The following is a 21,210-nucleotide window of genomic DNA, read 5'->3' as shown; positions in this document are numbered from 1 at the left end:
TCCAAAGTGCAAGACCTCGCACTTGCCCACGTTGAATTTCATCAGCCATTTCTTGGACCACTCTCCTAAACTGTCTAAATCTTTCTGCAGCCTCCCCACCTCCTCCATACTACCTGCCCCTCCACCTATCTTTGTATCATCGGCAAACTTAGCCAGAATGCCCCCAGTCCCGTCATCTAGATCGTTAATATATAAAGAGAACAGCTGTGGCCCCAACACCGAACCCTGCGGGACACCACTCGTCACCGGTTGCCATTCCGAAAAAGAACCTTTTATCCCAACTCTCTGCCTTCTGCCTGACAGCCAATCGTCAATCCATGTTAGTACCTTGCCTCGAATACCATGGGCCCTTATTTTACTCAGCAGTCTCCCGTGAGGCACCTTATCAAAGGCCTTTTGGAAGTCAAGATAGATAACATCCATTGACCTCCCCTTACTAAATCCATGCTGACTTGTCCTAATCCGACCCTGCACTTCCAAGAATTTAGAAATCTCATCCTTAACAATGGATTCTAGAATCTTGCCAACAACCGAGGTTAGGCTAATTGGCTTATAATTTTCCATCTTTTTCCTTGTTCCCTTCTTGAACAGGGGGGTTACAACAGCGATTTCCCAATCCTCTGGGACTTTCCCTGACTCCAATGACTTTTGAAAGATTATAACTAACGCCTCCACTATTTCTTCAGCTATCTCCTTTAGAACTCTAGGATGTAGCCCATCTGGGCCCGGAGATTTATCAATTTTTAGACCTCTTAGTTTCTCTAGCACTTTCTCCTTTGTGATGGCTACCATATTCAACTCTGCCCCCTGACTCTCCTGAATTGTTGGGATATTACTCATGTCTTCTACTGTGAAGACTGACGCAAAGTACTTATTTAGTTCCTCAGCTATTTCCTTGTCTCCCATCACTAGATTACCAGCGTCATTTTGGAGGGGCCCAATGTCTACTTTTGCCTCCCGTTTGTTTTTAATGTATTTAAAGAAACTTTTACTATCATTCCTAATGTTACTGGCTAGCCAACCTTCATATTTGATCCTCTCGTTCCTTATTTCTCTCTTTGTTATCCTCTGTTTGTTCTTGTAGCCTTCCCAATCTTCTGACTTCCCACTACTCTTTGCCACATTATAGGCTTTCTATTTTGCTTTGATGCATTCCCTAACTTCCTTTGTCAGCCATGGCTGCCTAATCCCCCCTCTGATAACCTTTCTTTTCTTTGGGATGAACCTCTGTACTGTGTCCTCAATTACTCCCAGAAACTCCTGCCATTGCTGTTCTACTGTCTTTCCCACTAGGCTCTGCTCCCAGTCGATTTTCGTCAGTTCCTCCCTCAGGCCCCTGTAGTTACCTTTATTTAACTGTAACACCTTTACATCTGATTCACCGTGCTGAGGGGCAGCACAGTAGCATTGTGGATAGCACAATTGTTTCACAGCTCCAGGGTCCCAGGTTCGATTCTGGCTTGGGTCACTGTCTGTGCGGAATCTGCACATCCTCCCCGTGTGTGCGTGGGTTTCCTCCGGGTGCTCCGGTTTCCTCCCACAGTCCAAAGATGGTTAGGTGGATTGGCCATGATAAATTGCCCGTAGTGTCCAAAATTGCCCTTAGTGTTGGGTGGGGTTACTGGGTTATGGGGATAGGATGGAGGTGTTGACCTTGGGTAGGGTGCTCTTTCCAAGAGCCGGTGCAGACTCGATGGGCCAAATGGCCTCCTTCTGCACTGTAAATTCTATGATAATTACATTCTATGATTCTACCTTCTTTCTTTCAAATTGGAGATTGAATTCTACCATATTATGATCACTGCCTCCTAAGTGTTCCCTTACTTTAAGATCTTTAATCAAGTCTGGCTCATTACATAACACTAAGTCCAGAATGGCCTGTCCCCTCGTGGGCTCCATCACAAGCTGTTCCAAAAAGCCCTCCTGTAAACATTCAATGAATTCCCTTTCCTTGGGTCCACTGGCAGCATTATTTACCCAGTCCATCTGCATATTGAAGTCCCCCTGGAGGTCCCCATGCCTGGAGGTGCTAAATCAGACACCAGTTCCATGCACCTACTGCCACTAAAGTTGTGGAGAGTATTGGCCGGCACACAACAGCACCTTTAGGGTCAGTCAGGGTCAGGATTCACGGATTCTGGGACCTGGCGTTGGAGATCATGATGGCGGATGACGAGGGATGGGGGGAGGGGGTCCATTTAGCTTTCTAACCCGTCTGCAGCAGCTGGTGTGTCCCTGACCGTCCTCATGCCCTTTTCCAAAGTACAGAGGACCCCAATAAGGTGTCCATGACCAAGCACTCCCTTTGTTCCAATTATTCCTCCAGGCAAGGTAAAGTAGCCCAGCACTCACTTTCTTCAAAATGAGGTCATCAGAGATTTTCCAGACTAAATGTGGATAGGCTGCTAATGAAGTCTTGGCAAACTTGGCCTCTTCAAAGCTCCACAGTAGATGAGCAATAACATTTGTGTGTGGCTGTAAGCAACGTGCGAAACCCTCAGAAACAACTGTTTAACTATTTGCTGCTGGGAGGCAACAGTGCTAGGCTCAAAGTGTCACACTGCCTATTTAGTGACCACTAATAGACAATTTATGGTCAACGAGGCGATTAACTATCCTCCGGTCCGCTGTTCCTAGTGCACAAGCTTCTTTACCAAAATGGCGCCTTGCGTTAAATATGGTCTAAACTGGTGTTGCACTTCAAGATCCCATCTTTGTCACCTCTGAGACTCTTTTAGTGTCTTTCGTATCTAAGACAAAATCACCTATATAGCTTCAGTTAACAAAAAAAAAAGAATTCATATATGTTAACTTTATACTTGCTTACCTTAATATCCAGCACTGCGATTTCTTGCTGGTTGGTTGTTGAGAGGAGGAAATTATTCATCTGACTCTTCAAAGGATCGTCAACCTCTACATCAATGTCATAACAAGCAGTTTTCTTTTGATCGTTAGGATCGACACTGTAGTCAACCAACAATGAGAGCTTTGTTACTGTATCTGCTTACTATTACTGAACTCAGTCACTAGCACAGATTCTATATTATTGCATCCTGCCATGTAGATTACATAAACCCAGATGCTAATACCCATTCTTCCTCACTCTACCATCTCGAATATCCAGTCTCTATAATACTGTATCCAATTATTAATGGAGATTCCATTACTGTACCCAGTACTAACGGACTCTTATTGCACCCAATTACATACAACTCTATACTGCAACACAAAGTCACTAGTACTGGCCATAAATGAATGCTTTTCTAGTTTGTGATATCATAAGAACCTTTTTATTGAATTTCTACTTGTAAATCATTGCCATTCCAGGATAAAATACTACTTGCATGGAGCCAAATCAGTTGCCTGATATGATTGTGCACAATTCATTGGAGTAGCTGTATCATTGTTATGGAGAACTGTCCGTATCAAGGCCTAATTAGTTGGGTGAGAAATACTTTTCAGTTTTAGCAAGCTGAAAAACTCACCAATAATTCCCGTCACCGACACTTTATCCCAACCCCTCAGCATCCTGCGCCATTCAGTTAAATCTTTCCAGCCTCCTTTGACTGTTTGGCACAACTATCACTCTTTTATGGACTCTCTGATGATTAAATCCCTCCGTCTGTGACCCTTCACTGTTTCCTTATCACCTTTGCAGGTGCCACTGATCCTTGCCGTGTGTGGCAGCTCTGATCGGCTGTCAGCAAATAGCTCTTCCTCAATACTGAATAGATGCACTTTTATATCAGACTGATGATCGATGAGAATGAAGTTAAAAACAAAACCGTCACGTACGGTGTGACCTTTAAATTGTCCAGCATGGCTCTAAATATTTAACTAAATCACTGATTAAGCAAATATTTAGCACCCCCCCCCCCCTTACTCCGTGAGTCAGAATACCGAGACCCCTTCTCTTACCTAATCATGTGGTTGATAATGATGGGATCTGGGTGCTGCAGGAGGCCAGCCAACTTTATTGGAATTTCAGAGAATTTCATTCGCATGCAGTTAAAGATCTAAGAAAACAGATTCACTATTAGGAGAGACAGCAAAAGGAAACTGTAACTGTGGGCTGGATTATACGCTGCGGGTGGGCTCCCTGCAGTTCAGCGTAAATGTGGAGGTGAGCTCGCCTCTGCTCAGCTGGCTCACCCAGCTGTAATTATTGGGCAATTAATTAGCATGAGGCGGGACTTCCGCCCTTCTCCAGGAGGATGTCCCAACTCTTAGAGCAGCCGGCCAATTGGAAGCCAGCAGGTCTGCACATCTACAGTGCCAAACAGGAGCATTGGCCACTGCTGGTACTGCAGATAGGCGAAGGAGGTGGCATTCAGTGATGTATACAGATTTTCTTTCCTTCGTAGCAGGTTTAGTCACAGGATGCAGCATTACCCATCTCTGCCTCCTAACTATCAGACCAGCATCCAGCTAACTCTCTTTATACTCTTTTGAGTATATCAATTCAAACAAATTAATAACAGCCCCTTAAAGGCACTGTTAACAAAACCAAAACTTTAAACTAAGGGCTCCTCCAGGATCTGTTACATATTCCATTAATGAAATTATCTAAACGAGAATCGTACCCGAGACCAATGAGCCAGGGTTCCAACTCTCTGAGCACTTTTAAAACAAATAAATTAATTAACTAATTGGTAGTCCCTTAAAAGGGCACTGTAACAAAAAGAGAAAACTTTAAGATATGGGCTAAAGGGACGATCCTTTAAAACAGAGATGAGGAGAAACTTCTTCAGCCAGAGAGTGGTGAATCTGTGGAACTCATTGCCGCAGAAGGCTGTGGAGGCTAAGACACTGAGTGTCTTTAAGACAGAGATAGATAGGTTCTTGATTAATAAGGGGATCAGGGGTTATGTGGAGAAGGCAGAGGAATGGGGATGAGAAAAATATCAGACATGGTTGAATGGAGCAGACTCGATGGGCCGAGTGGCCTAATTCTGCTCCTATGTCTTATGGTCTTTTAAAGGAAACTTCTAACAAATTAATTTAGAATGTTGTTTCCGGGGTTAGTGATGGACTCCAGCCCCTGCAGTACCCGGCGGTCACGGAAGGCTTCTAGCATATCAGTGAACACCACGTGCTTCCTCTCCAGGACCACCCTGCTGCAAACATATCCCGCGGAAAAGTCTGGCCAAACAATAGACTCGGACATTCTGGTACATCGTGGACCTTGCTGGCACCAGGCTGACAGGTTACTACCGGGGTGGGGGCGGGGTCTCTGATTGGAAACCTGCCACCCATTAAATCAGAGCAACAGCAGGATAGGGCCCTCAACTGGGTACCTACATTAGGGCCTCCATTAGTCCACTTGCTGTCTCCCCTGCTGCCTGTACAATCGTGGCAGGACGTGCGCACCAACGAACGGCATGCTGCCAATGGCACGGCTGCCCAGATTTATGGGTTCAACCGCATGTTTTCCCTCCTGCAGGTGACCCATAAAATTCAGCCCTGCGTGTACTCTCGAGGCAGTTCTCAGCTTCATTGACAGCTATTGAGCCATTGGTATTTATTGGGATTCTGTAACGAAGGGTTCAAATTGAGTCTCGTATTGAATTTGAGTTTAAGCAGTTAGATTTCATACGGACGGATCCAATTATCTGTAAAATATGACTTCCAAAATAACCTAATGCACCATTAAACACTCACTGAATTAGTACTAGTTGGATTTGCACAAAAACATCTGGAACAGAATGGACAATCAGACATTTGGACAAAGATGACGGGTGGGATTCTAAAATCCCGCGGCAGTGGCCATGCCGTCGTAAACGCCACCGCGTTTTACGACGGCGTGAACGTGCCACACCCACGACTAATTCTGGCCGCTCCAGCTGCAGATCCCGGCGCGAACTGTGCGCCGCGGGATCCGCGCATGCGCAGTTGCGCCAATGAGGACATGCACAGTGGCACCAGCGGCAACGAGGACATGCGCAGTGGCGCCGGTGCCAACGCGCGCATGCGCAGTGGCCTCCTTCAACGACGCAACATGGCGCAGAACGACAGGGGCAGGCACGTAGGAAAGGAGTCCCCCAGCCACAGAGGCTGGCCCGCCGATCGGTGGGCCCCGATCACGGCCCAGGCCACATCGGAGCCCCCCCCCCGCCCCCCCCTCAAAGGCAGCCACCCGACCCTTACACGCCGAGGTTCCGCCGGCCCGGAGCAGGTTAAAACGGCGCCCGCGGGACTCGGTTCTTTTCTTACGGCCGCTCTGCCCATCCGGGCCGGAGAATCGGCGGGCCGGCCGCGTAGAGCGGCCCGCGACCGCGCTAACCACGCCGGCGCCAATGGTTCCGCGCTCTGCGGAGAATCGCGTGTCGGCGTTGGGGCGGCGTGGCCCGTTCGAGGGGATTCTCCAGCCCGACCCAGGGCTGGGAGAATCCCGCCCCACAATTTTAGCCTATTGTGCAGGTAACAACACATGGAGACTGAGTAGAGGGGTTATGTCAACCTGGTTCATGCAAGGTATCCAAAGGGGCCTAGATTAAGTTGCATGCACTCCGACTATTGTTGATGTAAAACCCTCAGAAAGGAGAAATATTTTTTTTAAAGGAGCTGCAGCTTCATTGACAAAAACTATCGGAGATACTTTATTATTTGGCGGTGTCTTTATCTTGAACCATAACACCTGCAGGAGTGTCCAAGCATTTGGCTTTGTGAACCAAATGGAACTGGTTGCGTGTTTGGTGTGAGTTGGCAGGGGGGGGGATGTATATAGCATTTAAATTCATCAATCTGCATATTTCTCAAGAAGCTGGTGCTCACAATCTTGCTGTTTTATCCATCAATGGCGCAGTCTTTTCCAAACCTCCAGGCTCACAAAGCAGAATAGGACAGATCGCCTTAACTTTGTTGTTCAGACTGTTAAGAGCTCAGGATTTCATAGAATTATACAGGTGTCTGTCCTAACCCTTTAAAAGAAATTTGAAATTAGACCCACTTCGCTGCCCTTTCTAATTGGCCCTGCAATTATTCCCTTCCCACGACCTTAATGTGACAGGTTGGCGCACATTTGCTTTAGATAGGTTCTGAAGAAGGATTGGACTTTTAGCATATATACACAGGAACAGATGTATTCTGTTATTTTAACAATAACTTGAGAAAAACTAATGACTGTGTCAATGCAATGGAATATTCTGAGATTCTGACCTCTTTTGTTTTTGTATTTCCTTCACGTTCCAGGTTGTTTTACATTGTGTGTTGACTGCTCCCTTAAAGCCCTTCCAAGCTCCTGTCCACGTCACCCTGAGTTGCCAACTCTAAGGTTTGAAACTGCAATTTTTAATTTCCTTTCCCTCTCGAGGAAATTGCATTGCGCTCTCATCCGCTCTGTCCTGGATGTTGAGATGTGGAACTCACGGCATCAGCAACCACGGGTTACCCTTCTGCTTGTACGTTACAAATAAGACCTCTGGCTCCCCTTTGGTGTTTCTTACCTGCTTGAAGTAGCGATTGCAGTTGATGTACTCCTTTTCATGATAGTCCTGCAGTTTGTTTTTCTTGATGTACAACCACAGCGCCTGCATGATATTCGCCCGAGTCTGAGTGTGGACACCCAGCAAACGAGCCAACCTGGCATCCAGTTTATACTGTGGGGGCTGAAGTGGAAGATCAGCTTACTTGTGATCACAAGCTGCACATTTTGCTCAATTTCATACAGTTTTATCATTCGTACTTCCTGTCTGTTGTGGCAGGAAAAATCACATGAAATAAAACTGCCACCACATTGACAAGGCGGTCACTGTAAACCCAGAACAATGAAATCCCCTTGCCAGCAAACAGAATATATGTTCCACACAACAGCAGCTGAGGTGGGTGAACGACAAGCGTAACATGATCTGATGGTTCTATTCACTTCCTAGCTGCCTGGAATGTTGTTCATATAGTAAGCGATGCAATTGGATTTCCTTAATTATCCTGCAACCTTGTAACCCAACGGTATTTTTCTCATACTCCACACCAAAGTGACAAAGCTAGTAGTCAACCTTTGTTTCCTGGTTTTTAGAACCAATTCTACAGCTACAGCACTCCACTCTGCAGCTCTCCCACAGTTATGGAGTGAACTGTTTATTATAGTTGTGAACAATGGCAATTTCTGGCTTATTACACATTAGGGAATTTCCGATACTTTCCAATCGACACCAGTGCAGGTACTTGCTGTTAATGAGTTGTCAATCACAGTGCTAAGATTTGGTAATGACATTGTTAAAGTTAGGAGAAACAATGGCAGGTATTAATTGGGCGGAATTTTCCCAAAATTTGTCACAGCGTCAGGTCCAGGCTGAAAACCATTTTTCTGGTTAAATAAGGTGTGGTGGTTACATTACTGGATTTGTAATCGAGACCGTTATGACCTCAAACTCTACCACACTGAGAATTTGAACTCAATTTTAATCATCAGGAAATAAAAAGCTGGTAGAAGTTTAAAGTGACCACATGAAACTGCTGGATTGCCACTAAAGTCCAACTGGCTCATTAAGGGAAGGAAAACTATCGGTGACGCTCGTGCCTCTTAACTGTTCTCTGAAATGATGTTGCAGGTCACTCAATTCTATCAAACCACTGCCAAGTATGAAGCTATGGGCTGTAGCGGTTGAAGAAAAAGGCCCACAACCACCTTCTCAGAGCATATAGGGAGGGACGGCCTAGTCAGCAATGTCCACATCCCAACAATAATTACACAAGGAACCAGAGGCATTAATTAGCACACGTAGCCTAAAGCAGCTCTTACTTCTATTTCATTGTTAAGTTAAGTTCCTACCTGGTGGTCCAGCATCAATAGTAGGGTACATTTCACATTCATGTCTCCTGGCCTCTTCACCTGAAAGCCATCTGTCTCCTGGGTACTGGGCATTCTATGCCACTGTAATCCACATCAGAATTATACACCAGTTACAAGTCAAGTAGCAAAATGGCAGTCATGCCAAAGAATATCAGCTCTACCATTTATTTTCTGTAACTATTTAACCTACGTGGACAGTGACCATCTCTTCAAGGCTCTGTTACTGTCCCCTGTGGGACATGCACCAATGGCGTCTCTGATTTTCTTGCAGCCAGTCTAATTAATGCGGTCAGTGGCTGAACAGGAATTTACACAAAATGGAATGAACTGTATTTGATAATAATAATCTTTATTATTGTCACAAGTAGGCTAACATTAACACTGTAATGAAGTTACTGTGAAAAGCCCCTCGTCGCCACATTCCGGCACCTCTCTGGGTACACAGAGGGAGAATTCAGAATGTCCAAATTACCTAACAGCAGGTCTTCCGAGACTTGTGGGAGGAAACCAGAGCACCCGGAGGAAACCCACGCAGACACGGGGAGAATGTGCAGACTCCGCACAGACAGTGACCCAAGCCGGAAATCGAACCTGGGACCCTGGAGCTGTGAAGCCACAGTGCTAACCACTGTGCTACCGTGCCGACCATGTTACTTGATAATATTTTTCCCTCTGTCTATCTACCCTGAGGCCTGTGTCTACACAGTCCAAATCCTTCCACTGAGCAAATCTGAATTAACCGTACTGAAAACTGCAGGTTTGCTGCTATAATCCCATTTAGTTTGGAATATAATGCAGATTGACAAACATTAACAAAGGGAATATTTTGCACAGCCTGGGGCTTCCAGCCCTTTTGTGCAGTATTCATTTTGCTAAGGAACACTTGATTCCTCGGAGTGAAAAAAAACTGGGAGGTGGTCTGAGAAACACAGAGTTTTTCTCACCTCCAACAATCGGAACAGATGGGAGTCACTAACATACACGTAGTAGCAGCTGTCAAAGATATTTACACTTTACACAGAGAGATCAACTTAGCTTTTTACCAAGTAAAACAAGTGGGGTGAAAGCCAACAAACAAGGGACTTTGCGAATTATGTCACATTGACTGCTTTTTAAGACCTGTATATGGAAAATGTGCAGATCAGTGAGGAGTAGTGAAGGGTAGCAGTCGCATTATGTATGCCTTTGCTGTACAACTCGTTTATCTGGTGGTATAGAGATCATATTTCCTATGTTTTTGTGTTGACTGTTGTGATACATCACTCTGCATGTTATGCGTTTAATCTGGATGTTAAAGCAATAACTTTAAGTTTGCAGTGGTTTAGTTCTACACAAATATTGCAGTTTTCTTTGACAGTGAAAATGTCCTGATTGACCATGTTAATGCTTTGTGCAGAAGGTAGGAGTGTGGCAAGGGTGGCACGGGAGGGGAGCATCATGGCCTTGTTATTTAACTCGATCATTGTCGAGCAGCCAATCTTACCTCCACCAAGTGATTGTCCGGTCCGTACAGGTCTTTGTCCAATTCGATAACCAAACTCTTGAAGAAGGATGAGAATTTCCTTTTTACTTTTCCAGGCTTTGAAAACGGAAAGGACAGAGTCAGCATGTTTCGGTTCCCTGGTGAAAAATGTACTTTTCGCTCCTGCTTATAGATGGGCATATTGCCAAAGCAGGTTATGACTTGCTACTAAACCCCAGCCAAACCTGCTGCTGAAGGGTTTTGGGTGGCTCCATCGTTCATTTTCTTTATCTTGCTTAGACTGTGCTGCATGGTCTGCCAGCACAACAGAGATAAGGAATTCTCTGCATCAGATATCTTGGTTGCAATTACCGTACAGCTTTGTACCATCGGTAGGCACATTGTTGCTCCACCATGATATTTCTATTGTGAGATTTTATACTAACCGAATTGGGTTGTTTATTTCAAATAGGTACAGGTGTTCCAATTTCAGGTAACTGCACAAAATATAGAAGATGCAATTTAGCACAGAATCCCTACAGTGCAGACGGAGGTTTAGAAGACAGAGAGGTGATCTTATTGAGACATACAAGATTCTGAGGGGACTTGATAAGGTGGATACCAGAAGGGTGTTTTCTCTTGTCGAGAAGACAGTAACTAGGGTCACAGTTTAAGAATAAGAGGTCTCCCTTTTAAGACAGAGATGGGGAGATATTTTAGATGACATATTAGTCTGTGTTATGTATTGTAACCAATGCATCTCACAGAATCAGAAACGATACAGCGCAGAAGAGGCCCTTCGGTCCATCAAGTCTGCACCGACACATGAAAAACACCTGACCTCCTACCTAATCCAATTTGCCAGCACCTGGCCCATAGCCTTATGATGTACCAAGTGCTATCCCGCTACTTATAAAAGCTGTGGCATGTGTCACATGATTACATTTGTTACATGATCGGAGGCATTTGGGAGTTTTCCCCACTCTTCCATCTTAGACTGTGAGCAAGCAAAACCTCCGTAATGAAGTCTGATGAACTGGTTAAGTAACCTTCAGTGTGGCAGCCTTTTGATCCTTTGGCTCTACTGTGAAGTAAAAGCAAAACTCCTTAACCCATAACGGTCTGTGGAACGATCTTCCCCAGGGAGCAGTGGAGGCTGGGCCATTAAGTTATTCAAGGCAGTTAGATAAATGCTTGATAGCCAAAAGAGTCAAGGATTATGTGGGGCAGAAAGGAAAGTGAAGTTGAGACTTAGCCAGAACAACCATGATCCCATGGAATGGTGGAGTAGGCTCAAAATGCCAAATAACCTACTCCTGCTCTGAAGTCCTAGTCTGAAGTTGCTGTTGTTGTCTGGTGCAGCCGAGTTTTGGAAGCCCATTAAAAGCATGCTACTTTTGAGGCTTCATGAAAAAAATGGAAAACATGCTGAGGAGTCTGGAACATTCTGAAAATCCCTTTGAATATCCCTATTAAGTGATGTATTGTAATGTAGATATACGTTTAATGCAGTGATTCATCATAGAACATCCTTTAAATGTAAGTTGACCCTTACATTAAGTAGCCTTATACATTTATTCACATGCATTTCTGATAGAGAAAATGCCATTATGCAATGAGTTCTGTCAGCCTGTACTGTCCTCTTTTCTACTGTGATTTTAATGGTCCCGGTTTTGATAGTTGAAAGAAAATCTACACTTGAATTACGTCTATCCATCTTTTCCCTTACATTGATTGGCAGACATTTGGCTTTGAAACTGAAGTAAGCAGCTTCTGTTCTTTCCTTCCCAGAGGGGCATCCAATGTTTGGACAGCTGCAGCCATTATCAATGCTTGACTGAGTTTAAAGAGCTGATGGGTATCAGCATACTAGATGTTCCAGTCATCTGAGAATAAATGACAATTTCAAGATGTTCTAGTAACAGCTTGTCCCTTTGGCATGGTTTCTAGTTTGTTGACATAAGCTAAGGATTACAAGTATTGCAAGTTTTTTTTAACATGGTAGAACACATTATTGTTATGATCAATGATATGGAGGCTTTATTAGCTGGTGAGAGGTTGTAAAATGTAAAGTATTTTCCACTGATATTGCATGGAATCTAAGAACTGTGCGGACATGGTACATACGAAGCGGGTGGCTATGGAAGACACAGAGGGAGGTGGTGCATTGAGGTGCCATTGGCTGATCTGTGGGAGTATGGAGGCTACATGGGGACATAGAGGATACATCGGTGATCTGAAGAGCCATCGGACATAGAGGGATGGGTGAGGGTTATGGGGCCTATAGACTGTTGGGAGCTGGAATAGCATGTTTAAAGCTGGTTCTGAGGTGGGCCTTCTAACCAGCCCACCTCCTCACCCATGCCCCTCATCCACTGCAGCGTGGCTCACAAAAAGCACCGTGAGTCTGACGCTCATATGAGAAGACAAAAATGCTGCGTGAAGTCACGCAAAGGTTGTGTGCGCGTGTGAGCCATGGAAGTGCACAGGTCGAGTTTCCCTGAGCCCAGAGGAAGATTCGGCCCCTGGTATTAAAAGCAAGCACACTGGCACGTCAGTGTGACTGCACTTGTGTTGCCAAAAATAAAACAATCTTCAACATTAGTATATTTAAGATCATCATATATTACCAGGTACAGGACAGTCTAAATCCCACCTACATCATCAAGTAGTTTTCCTTCCACCCGAAGCTCCCACGATGCAACAGTTTCTCCTTCATCGCCCTCGGGCTTGGCTGGACTGTAGGTGTTGGAGATGTAGATCCTTAGTTTCCGTTTTTGCTGAAATGAAGAAAACAAGAGTGTCTCAGAAACTTTCCAGTGTGGGGCATCTGCAAATAATATCAGGCCATCTGTTAATCTTCCAAGCAGTGTGTATTCTTTGTGAAATCAAACATTTTCAGGTTGATGACTGTTTACCAGAACCGGAAAGAGTCTGAGATGTAACAGGTTTTAAACCAACATAGGGACAGACAAAGAGAGGAGGAAATAATAAAGGGGAAGGTCTGTGGAACTCCAGAGGGAGAGATTCAACTACAAAAGTGGTGATGATGGCAAGGAAATGATAATGAGGCAAGGAACAAAAGCTGTATCTAAGAGGAGTTGTGTGTGGGATAGCAGAATCGTTACCAGTAGCCGCTAACTGGAAAAAAAGAGGCAAAGTGGTTTGATCTAAAATTGTTGAGACTGAAAGGTTGTGAAGTACACAATCAAGAGGTGAGGTGCTGCTCCTCAAGTTTACATTGAGCTTTAATGGAACAATGTCCCAAAATGCACTGTGAATCCGACCCTGGGTCGAGAACAAAGGGGTGGAAAATAAAAATGACGCGAGACCGGAAGCTCACGGTCACGCTCCAGACTGAACAAAGGGGGTACATAGTTACCCAATGTCCTCCCTTTGCAGAATAGGCCACATTGTGAGCAGTGAACAGAGTGTATTCAATTGAAAGGAGTACAAGTGAATCATGGTTTCAACGGGAAGGTGTGTTTGGGCCCGTGGAGAATGGGAAGGGAGGAGGTAAAAGGGCTGATGTAACATCTCCTGTGCTTGGAAGGGCAGCTGTAGTGGGAAGGGCAGCTGGTACTGGGGGTGAGTAAGGAGTGGGCCAGGGTGTCGTGGGGGAAATGGGAGAATGGTCCCTTCATAATGCTGAAAAGGGAGGGTGAAGTGTTTGGTGGTGGCATCACACCGGCAGTGGGGGAAATAGTGGTGGTGGGAGTGATCAGTTGAATGAGTGGCCAACGGAATAGAAGGTGAAGACAGCGAGAATCAGGTTATAATTCTATGAGAGATGGGAATGGGATGAGAGCCAAAGTGTAGGATATGGGGCAGACACAGCTGAGGGACCTGTCAAACAGTGGAGAGGATGCTACAATTGGGGAAAAGGAAGATATATTGGAAGTGCTGGTATGGAACATGGCATCGATAGAATCTGTAGAATCTCTACAGTGCACAAACAGGCCATTCAGCCCACCGAGCCACCAAAAGAGCACCCCACCCAGGCCCACCCCCTCGCTCTATCCCGGAAACCCCAGATAACCTGCAAATCTTTAGACACCAAGGGGAAATTTAGCATGGTCAATCACCCAACCTGTACATCTTTTGACTGTGGGAGGAAACCGGAGCACCCGGAGGAAACCCACGCACACACGGGTAGAGCGTGCAAACTTCACACAGTCAGCCAAGGTTGGAATCGCACCCAGGTCGACGTGACAGAGAAACTGGAAGAATGGAATAGAGTATGTCAGGAAGTGGGTGGGAGGAAGTCTAGTCAAGGTGTCAACGGGAATGTTGACTTATAATGGATATTGGCCAATTCAAACTATGAAAGCCCAACTCAAACTATGCGCCCTCATCCTCGAATCAGGAACATTAGACAGCCTGCTGTCATTCAGTGTCTTCCGGTCATGACACCAGGATGATTTTGGCCAAATACCTGTTCATTGCTGCATGAGGCCATTTCTGTAATTACTGCAACCTGCTTTTCCTCCAACTGAGATGGAACACTGCACATCGTGTATTCAGCAGATATTTAAATAATGGACAAAGCAAGAGGGTGCGGTGGAACTCAAAGATGACCAAATCCAGTAGAAGGGAGCCCAGCTTTGAACCCGCAATTCATGGTTGGCAAAAAAAATAAACCTCCCTCCTCAACCAGAGGCACAAAGTTGCCACATTCGTGAATTTTGATTATTGGAAACCTCTTAATCTGGCAGGAAGTTTAAACACCAGTGGAATAGCTAATGTAAAGATAACTTTTGTTAATGTTTTGATTATATGGCCTTTTGCTTTTGACATATTTTGTGAAACACTGTTGAATAATTGTGAGACATTGTTGATGCACAATCAATGAGCAGGACATGCAGGGTTGTGGGGCAAGAATGTCACTTTGTGGAGACCACTAATTAGAACGATAGTTTAGGATCCCAAAAACACAACACAGTTGTTGGCGGATGTACCATTAAGGGTTTCTTCATAGACTCTTGAATCTCCAGCCGTTTCCTCATGATCGTCTGATCCAGTTTTCGTTCGAAGGCTAAGAGGTCCATGTAAGCTTGGGATTCGGGAACAAGTTCTCGGATCTGAAAATGAGAAGCTAACAACATAACAAGGCTGCTTTGGACTTGGAAAAAAGAGCAACTGTACAAGAATCAGTTTCCTTCCAATATTGTCTGTGAGACGTTTGATTTTACAGTTGTTTTCCACTGTGCTGTCACTGAAGACAGTAAGGTGTAATAGTGAACATGAAATATATTCACTTGAAATTTCAAGATTATCCAGGGATACATTTAGAGACCTCATCCTCTCAAACTTTAACACGGCAATATTTTGAACTATATACCAGAAGGAAATACCGATGCTCCAGATCAGGGGTACAAACACATTATTCCTTGAAATGTTGATAGCATTTTAGATTTTTAAATAGACGCATAGCATACAAGGCAATGTTGGGGATAGTTAGTTTGCTGTGTAGTTTGCTATGCTCCATTGTAGACAAGACAATACGGAGCTTACAGTCTAAGTTCCCCATGATGCCACCACAGACGAGAACTTACTCTTGGGACAAAATTGAGACACTGTAGACTATTTGCACTGAAGAAGAAGTCTTACACCAGGTTAAAATCAACAGGTTTATTTGGAATCACTAGCTTTCGGAGCGTGGCTCCTTCATCAAGACCCATGGCAGTGAAGAAGGTGAGCAGTAGATTCAGTAAAGATTTGGAAAATTATCAAGGATTTTGACGGTAAAATAGGATAGACTCAATCCTGCCGTTCATGAATCGGTATCAAAAATCTTCTAATGCGGAGAGGTTTTGAGCAAAGGCCAACTACAAATAAAACAAAACGATCGTGGTTATAGGACACCTGCCACAGAGCTGACTTCACAGCCACGATGGGGGACATTTTCTATTGCTTGCCAGATTTCATGAGCATAATCGGCTACCAAACCAAATTTTCATAAAATTCGGAAAAATATCCCGAAGATCCCCGACAGCTGGCAATGGAGCCACTACAGTAACCAGCAGTCAGCGTTACTGCCACTAGGGTGCAGTGTGTCAGAAACAACCATGTGGTTTACTGGCCAAGCACGTGACACAGAAACCCTTTTTTGTTCACATATTCATTCATGAGATGTGGGCGTTGCTGGCTAAAGCAGCATTTATTGCCCATTTCTATTTGCCGTCGAGAAGGTGGTGGTAAGCTGCCTTCTTGAACTGCTGCAGTACATGTGTTGTAGGAACAGCCACAGTGCTTTTAGTAGAGTTCCAGGATTTGGACCCAGTGGCAGTAAGGGAACAGTGACACTGTTCCAAGTCAGGGTGTTGTATGGCTTGGAGGAGAACCTGCAGCTGGTGGTGTTCCCACGTATCTGGTCTTATCCTTCTAGGTGGCATGTGGTCACAGGTTTGGGAAGTGAGATCGCAGGAGCTTAGATGAGTTACTGCAGTGCACCTTATACATACGGCTACCAATGTGCATCAGTAGTGGAATGTGCGAATGTTTATTGTGGATGGGATGTCAATCAAGAACCCTGCTTTGTCCTGGGTGATGTTAAGTTTCCTGGCTTATGCCTTGTAGGTGGTGGACAGGCTTTGGGAGTCAGGAGGTAAGCTACTCCCCGAAGGATTCCTCACCTCTGACCTGCTCTTATAGCCAAAATATTTATGTGGCTAGTCTAGTTCAGTTTCTGCCCAATGGTAACCGCCAGAATATTGATAATAGGGGATTCAGCAATGGTAATGCCATTGAATATCATGGGCAGATTGTTGGATTTTCACTTGTTGGCGGTGGTCATTGCTGGGCACGAATGTTACTTGCTATTTATTAACCCAAGCCTGGATATTGTCCAGGTCTTACTGCACATGGACTGCTTTAATATCTGAGGAATCGCAAATCATGCGGAACGTTGTGCTATCGTCAGCGATCATCTCCACTTCTGACCTTACGATGGAAGGAAAATCATTGGTGAAGCAGCTGAAGATGTTTGAGCCTAGGACACTACCCTGAGGAACTCCTGCAGCAATGTCCCGGGACTGAGCTGATTGACCTCCAGCAACCAAAATCCTTTGTGAGAGTTTTACCCCTGATTCCCATTGACTCCAGTATTGCTAGAGCTCCTTGATGCCACATTTGATGCTGCCTTCATGTCAAGGGAAGTCACCTCTTGAGTTCAGCTCTTTTGTCCATATTTGAACCAAGGCTGACTGGCCCTGGCAGAACCCAAACTGAGCACCAGTGAGTAGGTTATTGCTGACTACGGGCAGTTTGATAGCACTGTTGATGACCCTTTCCATCACTTTACAGATGATCGAGTTTGAACTGATGGGGCAGTAATTGGCCGGACTGGATTTGTCCTGCTTTTTGTGGATAGGACGTACCTGGACAATTTTCCACATTGCCAGGCTGATGCCAGTGTAGTACTGGAACAGTATGGCTCGAGGTGCGACAAGTTCTGAAACACAAGTCTTCAGTACTATTTCCAGAATACTGTCAGTGCCCATAGCCTTCACAGTATACTCTGCCTCCAGCCGTTTCTTGGTGTCACGTGAAGTGAATCGAATTGGCTGAATTTGTAATGCTGGGATCTCAGAAGGCAGAGTTGGGTCATCCACTCGCCAATTCTGGCTGAAGATGGATTTAAATACTTCAGCCTTGTCTTTTGCCCTGACGTGCTGGGCTTCCCCATCATTGAGCATGGAAATATTTGTACAGCCTCCTCCTCCAATTAGTTGTTTAATTGGTCACCACCATTCACAATTAGATGTGGCAGGATTGCAGAGGTCAGATATAATTTGGTGGTTGTAGAATTGTTTAGCTGTGTGTGTCACTTGCTGTTTCAGTGTTCTGGCATGCAAGTGGTCCTGTGTTGTAGTTTAACCACCTCAGTTTTAGATATATCTGCCATACCTGGCATGCCCTTCTGCACGCTTTATTGAACCAAGGTGATCCCCTGGCTTGGTAATGGTAGAGTGGTGGATATGCCAGGACATAAGGTTACAGATTGTGGTTGAGTGAAATTCTATTGCTGCTGATAACCCATAGTGCCTCATGGATGCCAGTTTTGAGTTGCTAGATCTGTTTGAAAACTATCTCAATTATCACTGAAATCTATCTCAATTAACACAATGGTAGTGCCACACAACACGGTGGAGGGTATCGTCTATGTGGAGACAGGACTGTGTCTCCACAAGAACTGTGGGGTGGTCACTCTTACCAATACTGTCATGGACAGATGCATCTGCAACAGGTAGATTGGTGAGGACGAGGTCAAGTAACTTTATCCCTCGTATTGGTTCCCTCACCACCTGCTGAAGACCTCGTCCAGCAGCTATGTCTCGTGTCACCTCTGTAAACTGAAGTGTGGGGCACAGAAAATATCCTTCTGGAGTGTCTGTTGCTATTTGGTGACCTCACGTCCCTGCATCAGACATTCAAGACAATCTTGCAGAAGTGCTTCTCAAAAAATGGCAGCAGTATTCAATACTTGCCCTTTGTGGTAGAATTTTGTCAGCCATCCTCCGTCTCTTGACCCTGCCAGGCACCAAAGGGACATCATTAAGTAACGATTACAGATTGAAGATTAAACATTTAAATTCCTCTACATTAACTGAATATACAAACTCGCGGTCGCTATACATGACTCCGCTGCATCTTAATTTTATATTATTATCGTGGATTTGTGCGTGCAAAATCAAGAACATCTTTACAGGGGCAAGGCATGGTTTGCCCACTTTTGTAATCAGCCGAACAGTAATGATTACGTTACTCTTTGCTCCAGCAAGCAACTGCATGGTAAGGAAGAGGTCAGACTCCCTGAACTTCACCCACTGGAAACTTTGGTTGTGTAGGATTTAACCCTCTTCATGCTCTTCCTCAGGAGAGATTGCTGCCACATGCCAACACATTGGCAAGGCATGTTGTCAGTAATGGCTGACCAGGAATTTCTCCCACTCTTACCACCTGCCATGAGCATATTGGAAGGATTAGCAGATTGATTGTCAACAACTAGTGGTCAAGGACTGAGACTCAAACCTGGAGCTTCTGGCTCAGAGGCAGGGTCACTATCCTCTGCGAGTACAAGACTTCCTGCTCCTTGCAACTATGCAATGGTAAACAGTCCGAGCTCTGGTATTCCACCCATTCACTATTCCTGGCAGGATGGGTGGACAGGAGTGGATAATCAAATCATGACAGCCGGAGTTTACAACAGGTGTGACTGGATAGTGAGCAGTAACAGGATTTGTTCCCCCCCCCATCCCCCCACCTCCCCTCCAACTTCCCAAATCCCAAGGTGGATAGCATTTCACAGCACAGCAGGCCAATCAGCCCATCAAGCGTGTGCCCACTCTCTGAAATCAGCACCTAGCCGAGAACTGCAACGGGGGCCTCTCAAGCTCTCCCTTCTCTTTCACATTTAAAAGAAATAATTTTCCAATTAGTGGGGCAATTTAGCATGGCCAATCCACCTACCCTGTACATCTTTGGATTGTAGGGGTGAGACCCACGCAGACACAGGGAGAATATGCAAGTTCCACATGGACGGTGACCCGGGGCCGGGATCGAACCCGGGTCCTCGGCACCTTGAGCCAGCAGTGCTAACCACTGCGCCAACGTGCCGCCCCACTTTCACATTTCTAACCAGGGTACAATTCGATCTTTTCTCTCTTAGCGCGGCTGAAAATAACAATCTGAATAACCGTACCTTTTTTTAAAAAAAAAACAGATTGTATTTTCAAAATAATTAATAATTTTACATCATGCACAGCAACTAACTTAAACAAAGCTGTTGACTTGCTGACCTCCCATTGATAATGGAGCTGCATTCAACTCATTCTACATCCTAGACAGTATTGCGAAAATCCACACTTTAAACTGACCGACACACTGAAGGATTCAGTTATTTAAACACTGTGGAGTGTCCATTCAGACTGTAGCGTAATACCATTCCATTGGGTTCAATCTAATGGTGAAATGTAAATATATAGTTTAGCACTAAATAAAGATAATGCTGGAACCTATTACAATGGAAAAGGGTTTTCCTGGGTCATGCTGACAAAATTTAAAGATCAACATTCAAATTTTAGGCTCCTGCTCTCATCGAAATGCTCGGTCGTAAACGGATTGCCAGTTGATTAGCTTGTCCATGATCCGCCAAATATTAGAATAAGCATGTTCGGGTTTGGCTCCAAATGCAGAAGCTCAAGCAGCAAAGCTATCTGCCCTTCCGTGATCATTTAACAGTATTAACAAAACGGCAAGGTCCTCAGGTGGAAGGAGACCTGGGATTTCAGCTTGGCTGATGCTTCCCAATGCAATCGGTTTGCAGTAGCTGGTGACAACTCCACAGTAAACCTGCCAGATTTGTTTTTTAATTCCTTCATGGTCTGTGGGTGTCCCTGGCAGGCCAGCTTTGCTACCCTAATTGCCTTTTAACCAAGTGGCTTTTTCAGGGTGGTTAAGAAACCACATGTTGACTCACAGTCAACCTGGTCACATGTAGACCCCTGGTCACATGTAGACCAAGGCCAGGTAAGAACGGCAGATTTCCTTTCCTAAAAGGACATCAGTGAGCCAAATGTTTTTTTTAAGCGACAATGGTTTCATGGTTATCAGACTTTTAAGTCCAGATTTTTATTGAATTCAAATTTCCCTATCTGTCGTGATGGGATTCGAAGCTGGGTCCCCCAAAGCATTGTCCTGGGTCTCTGGATTACTAGTCCAGTGACAACACCACTGCGCCACTGCCTCCCCTATGATTTACTAAGTATGGCCACTGGGGGGACCCATTTTCTTTTCTCCCCCAGTGATCAGATTTAGCAAATCCGGGAAGTTTACATCCGGGCTTCCATCATTGTTAACACCCCATTGTGGCCACGTTCCAGCTAACCTACTGCTCAACCTCCTTTCAGCAGGGAGAAACAAGATGTTGAGCTATCTACGTGTCCAGAGGGAAGAG

General features: G+C 45.0%; 1 protein-coding gene across 1 annotated transcript in view; it reads right to left on the bottom strand.

Moving 5' to 3' along the window:
- The window catches only part of LOC140398439 (SWI/SNF-related matrix-associated actin-dependent regulator of chromatin subfamily D member 2-like), a 61,674-nt gene that overhangs the window by 23,531 nt on the left and 16,933 nt on the right, over positions 1 to 21,210 (bottom strand). Inside the window, exons 3-10 of the mRNA XM_072487126.1 lie at positions 18,743 to 18,785; positions 15,212 to 15,334; positions 12,914 to 13,033; positions 10,275 to 10,370; positions 8,771 to 8,872; positions 7,446 to 7,607; positions 3,919 to 4,016; positions 2,828 to 2,963 (exon numbers count right to left, since the gene is read on the bottom strand). Coding sequence (XP_072343227.1) covers positions 2,828 to 2,963; positions 3,919 to 4,016; positions 7,446 to 7,607; positions 8,771 to 8,872; positions 10,275 to 10,370; positions 12,914 to 13,033; positions 15,212 to 15,334; positions 18,743 to 18,785 — 880 coding nt within the window. The remainder of the gene's footprint in view (positions 1 to 2,827; positions 2,964 to 3,918; positions 4,017 to 7,445; positions 7,608 to 8,770; positions 8,873 to 10,274; positions 10,371 to 12,913; positions 13,034 to 15,211; positions 15,335 to 18,742; positions 18,786 to 21,210) is intronic.

This window comes from Scyliorhinus torazame, chromosome 21 (genome assembly GCF_047496885.1).
Source record: "Scyliorhinus torazame isolate Kashiwa2021f chromosome 21, sScyTor2.1, whole genome shotgun sequence".
Taxonomy (NCBI): Eukaryota; Metazoa; Chordata; class Chondrichthyes; order Carcharhiniformes; family Scyliorhinidae; genus Scyliorhinus; species Scyliorhinus torazame.
Note: the sequence above shows the minus strand (reverse complement) of the source record. Positions and strands in the feature narration are given on the sequence as shown.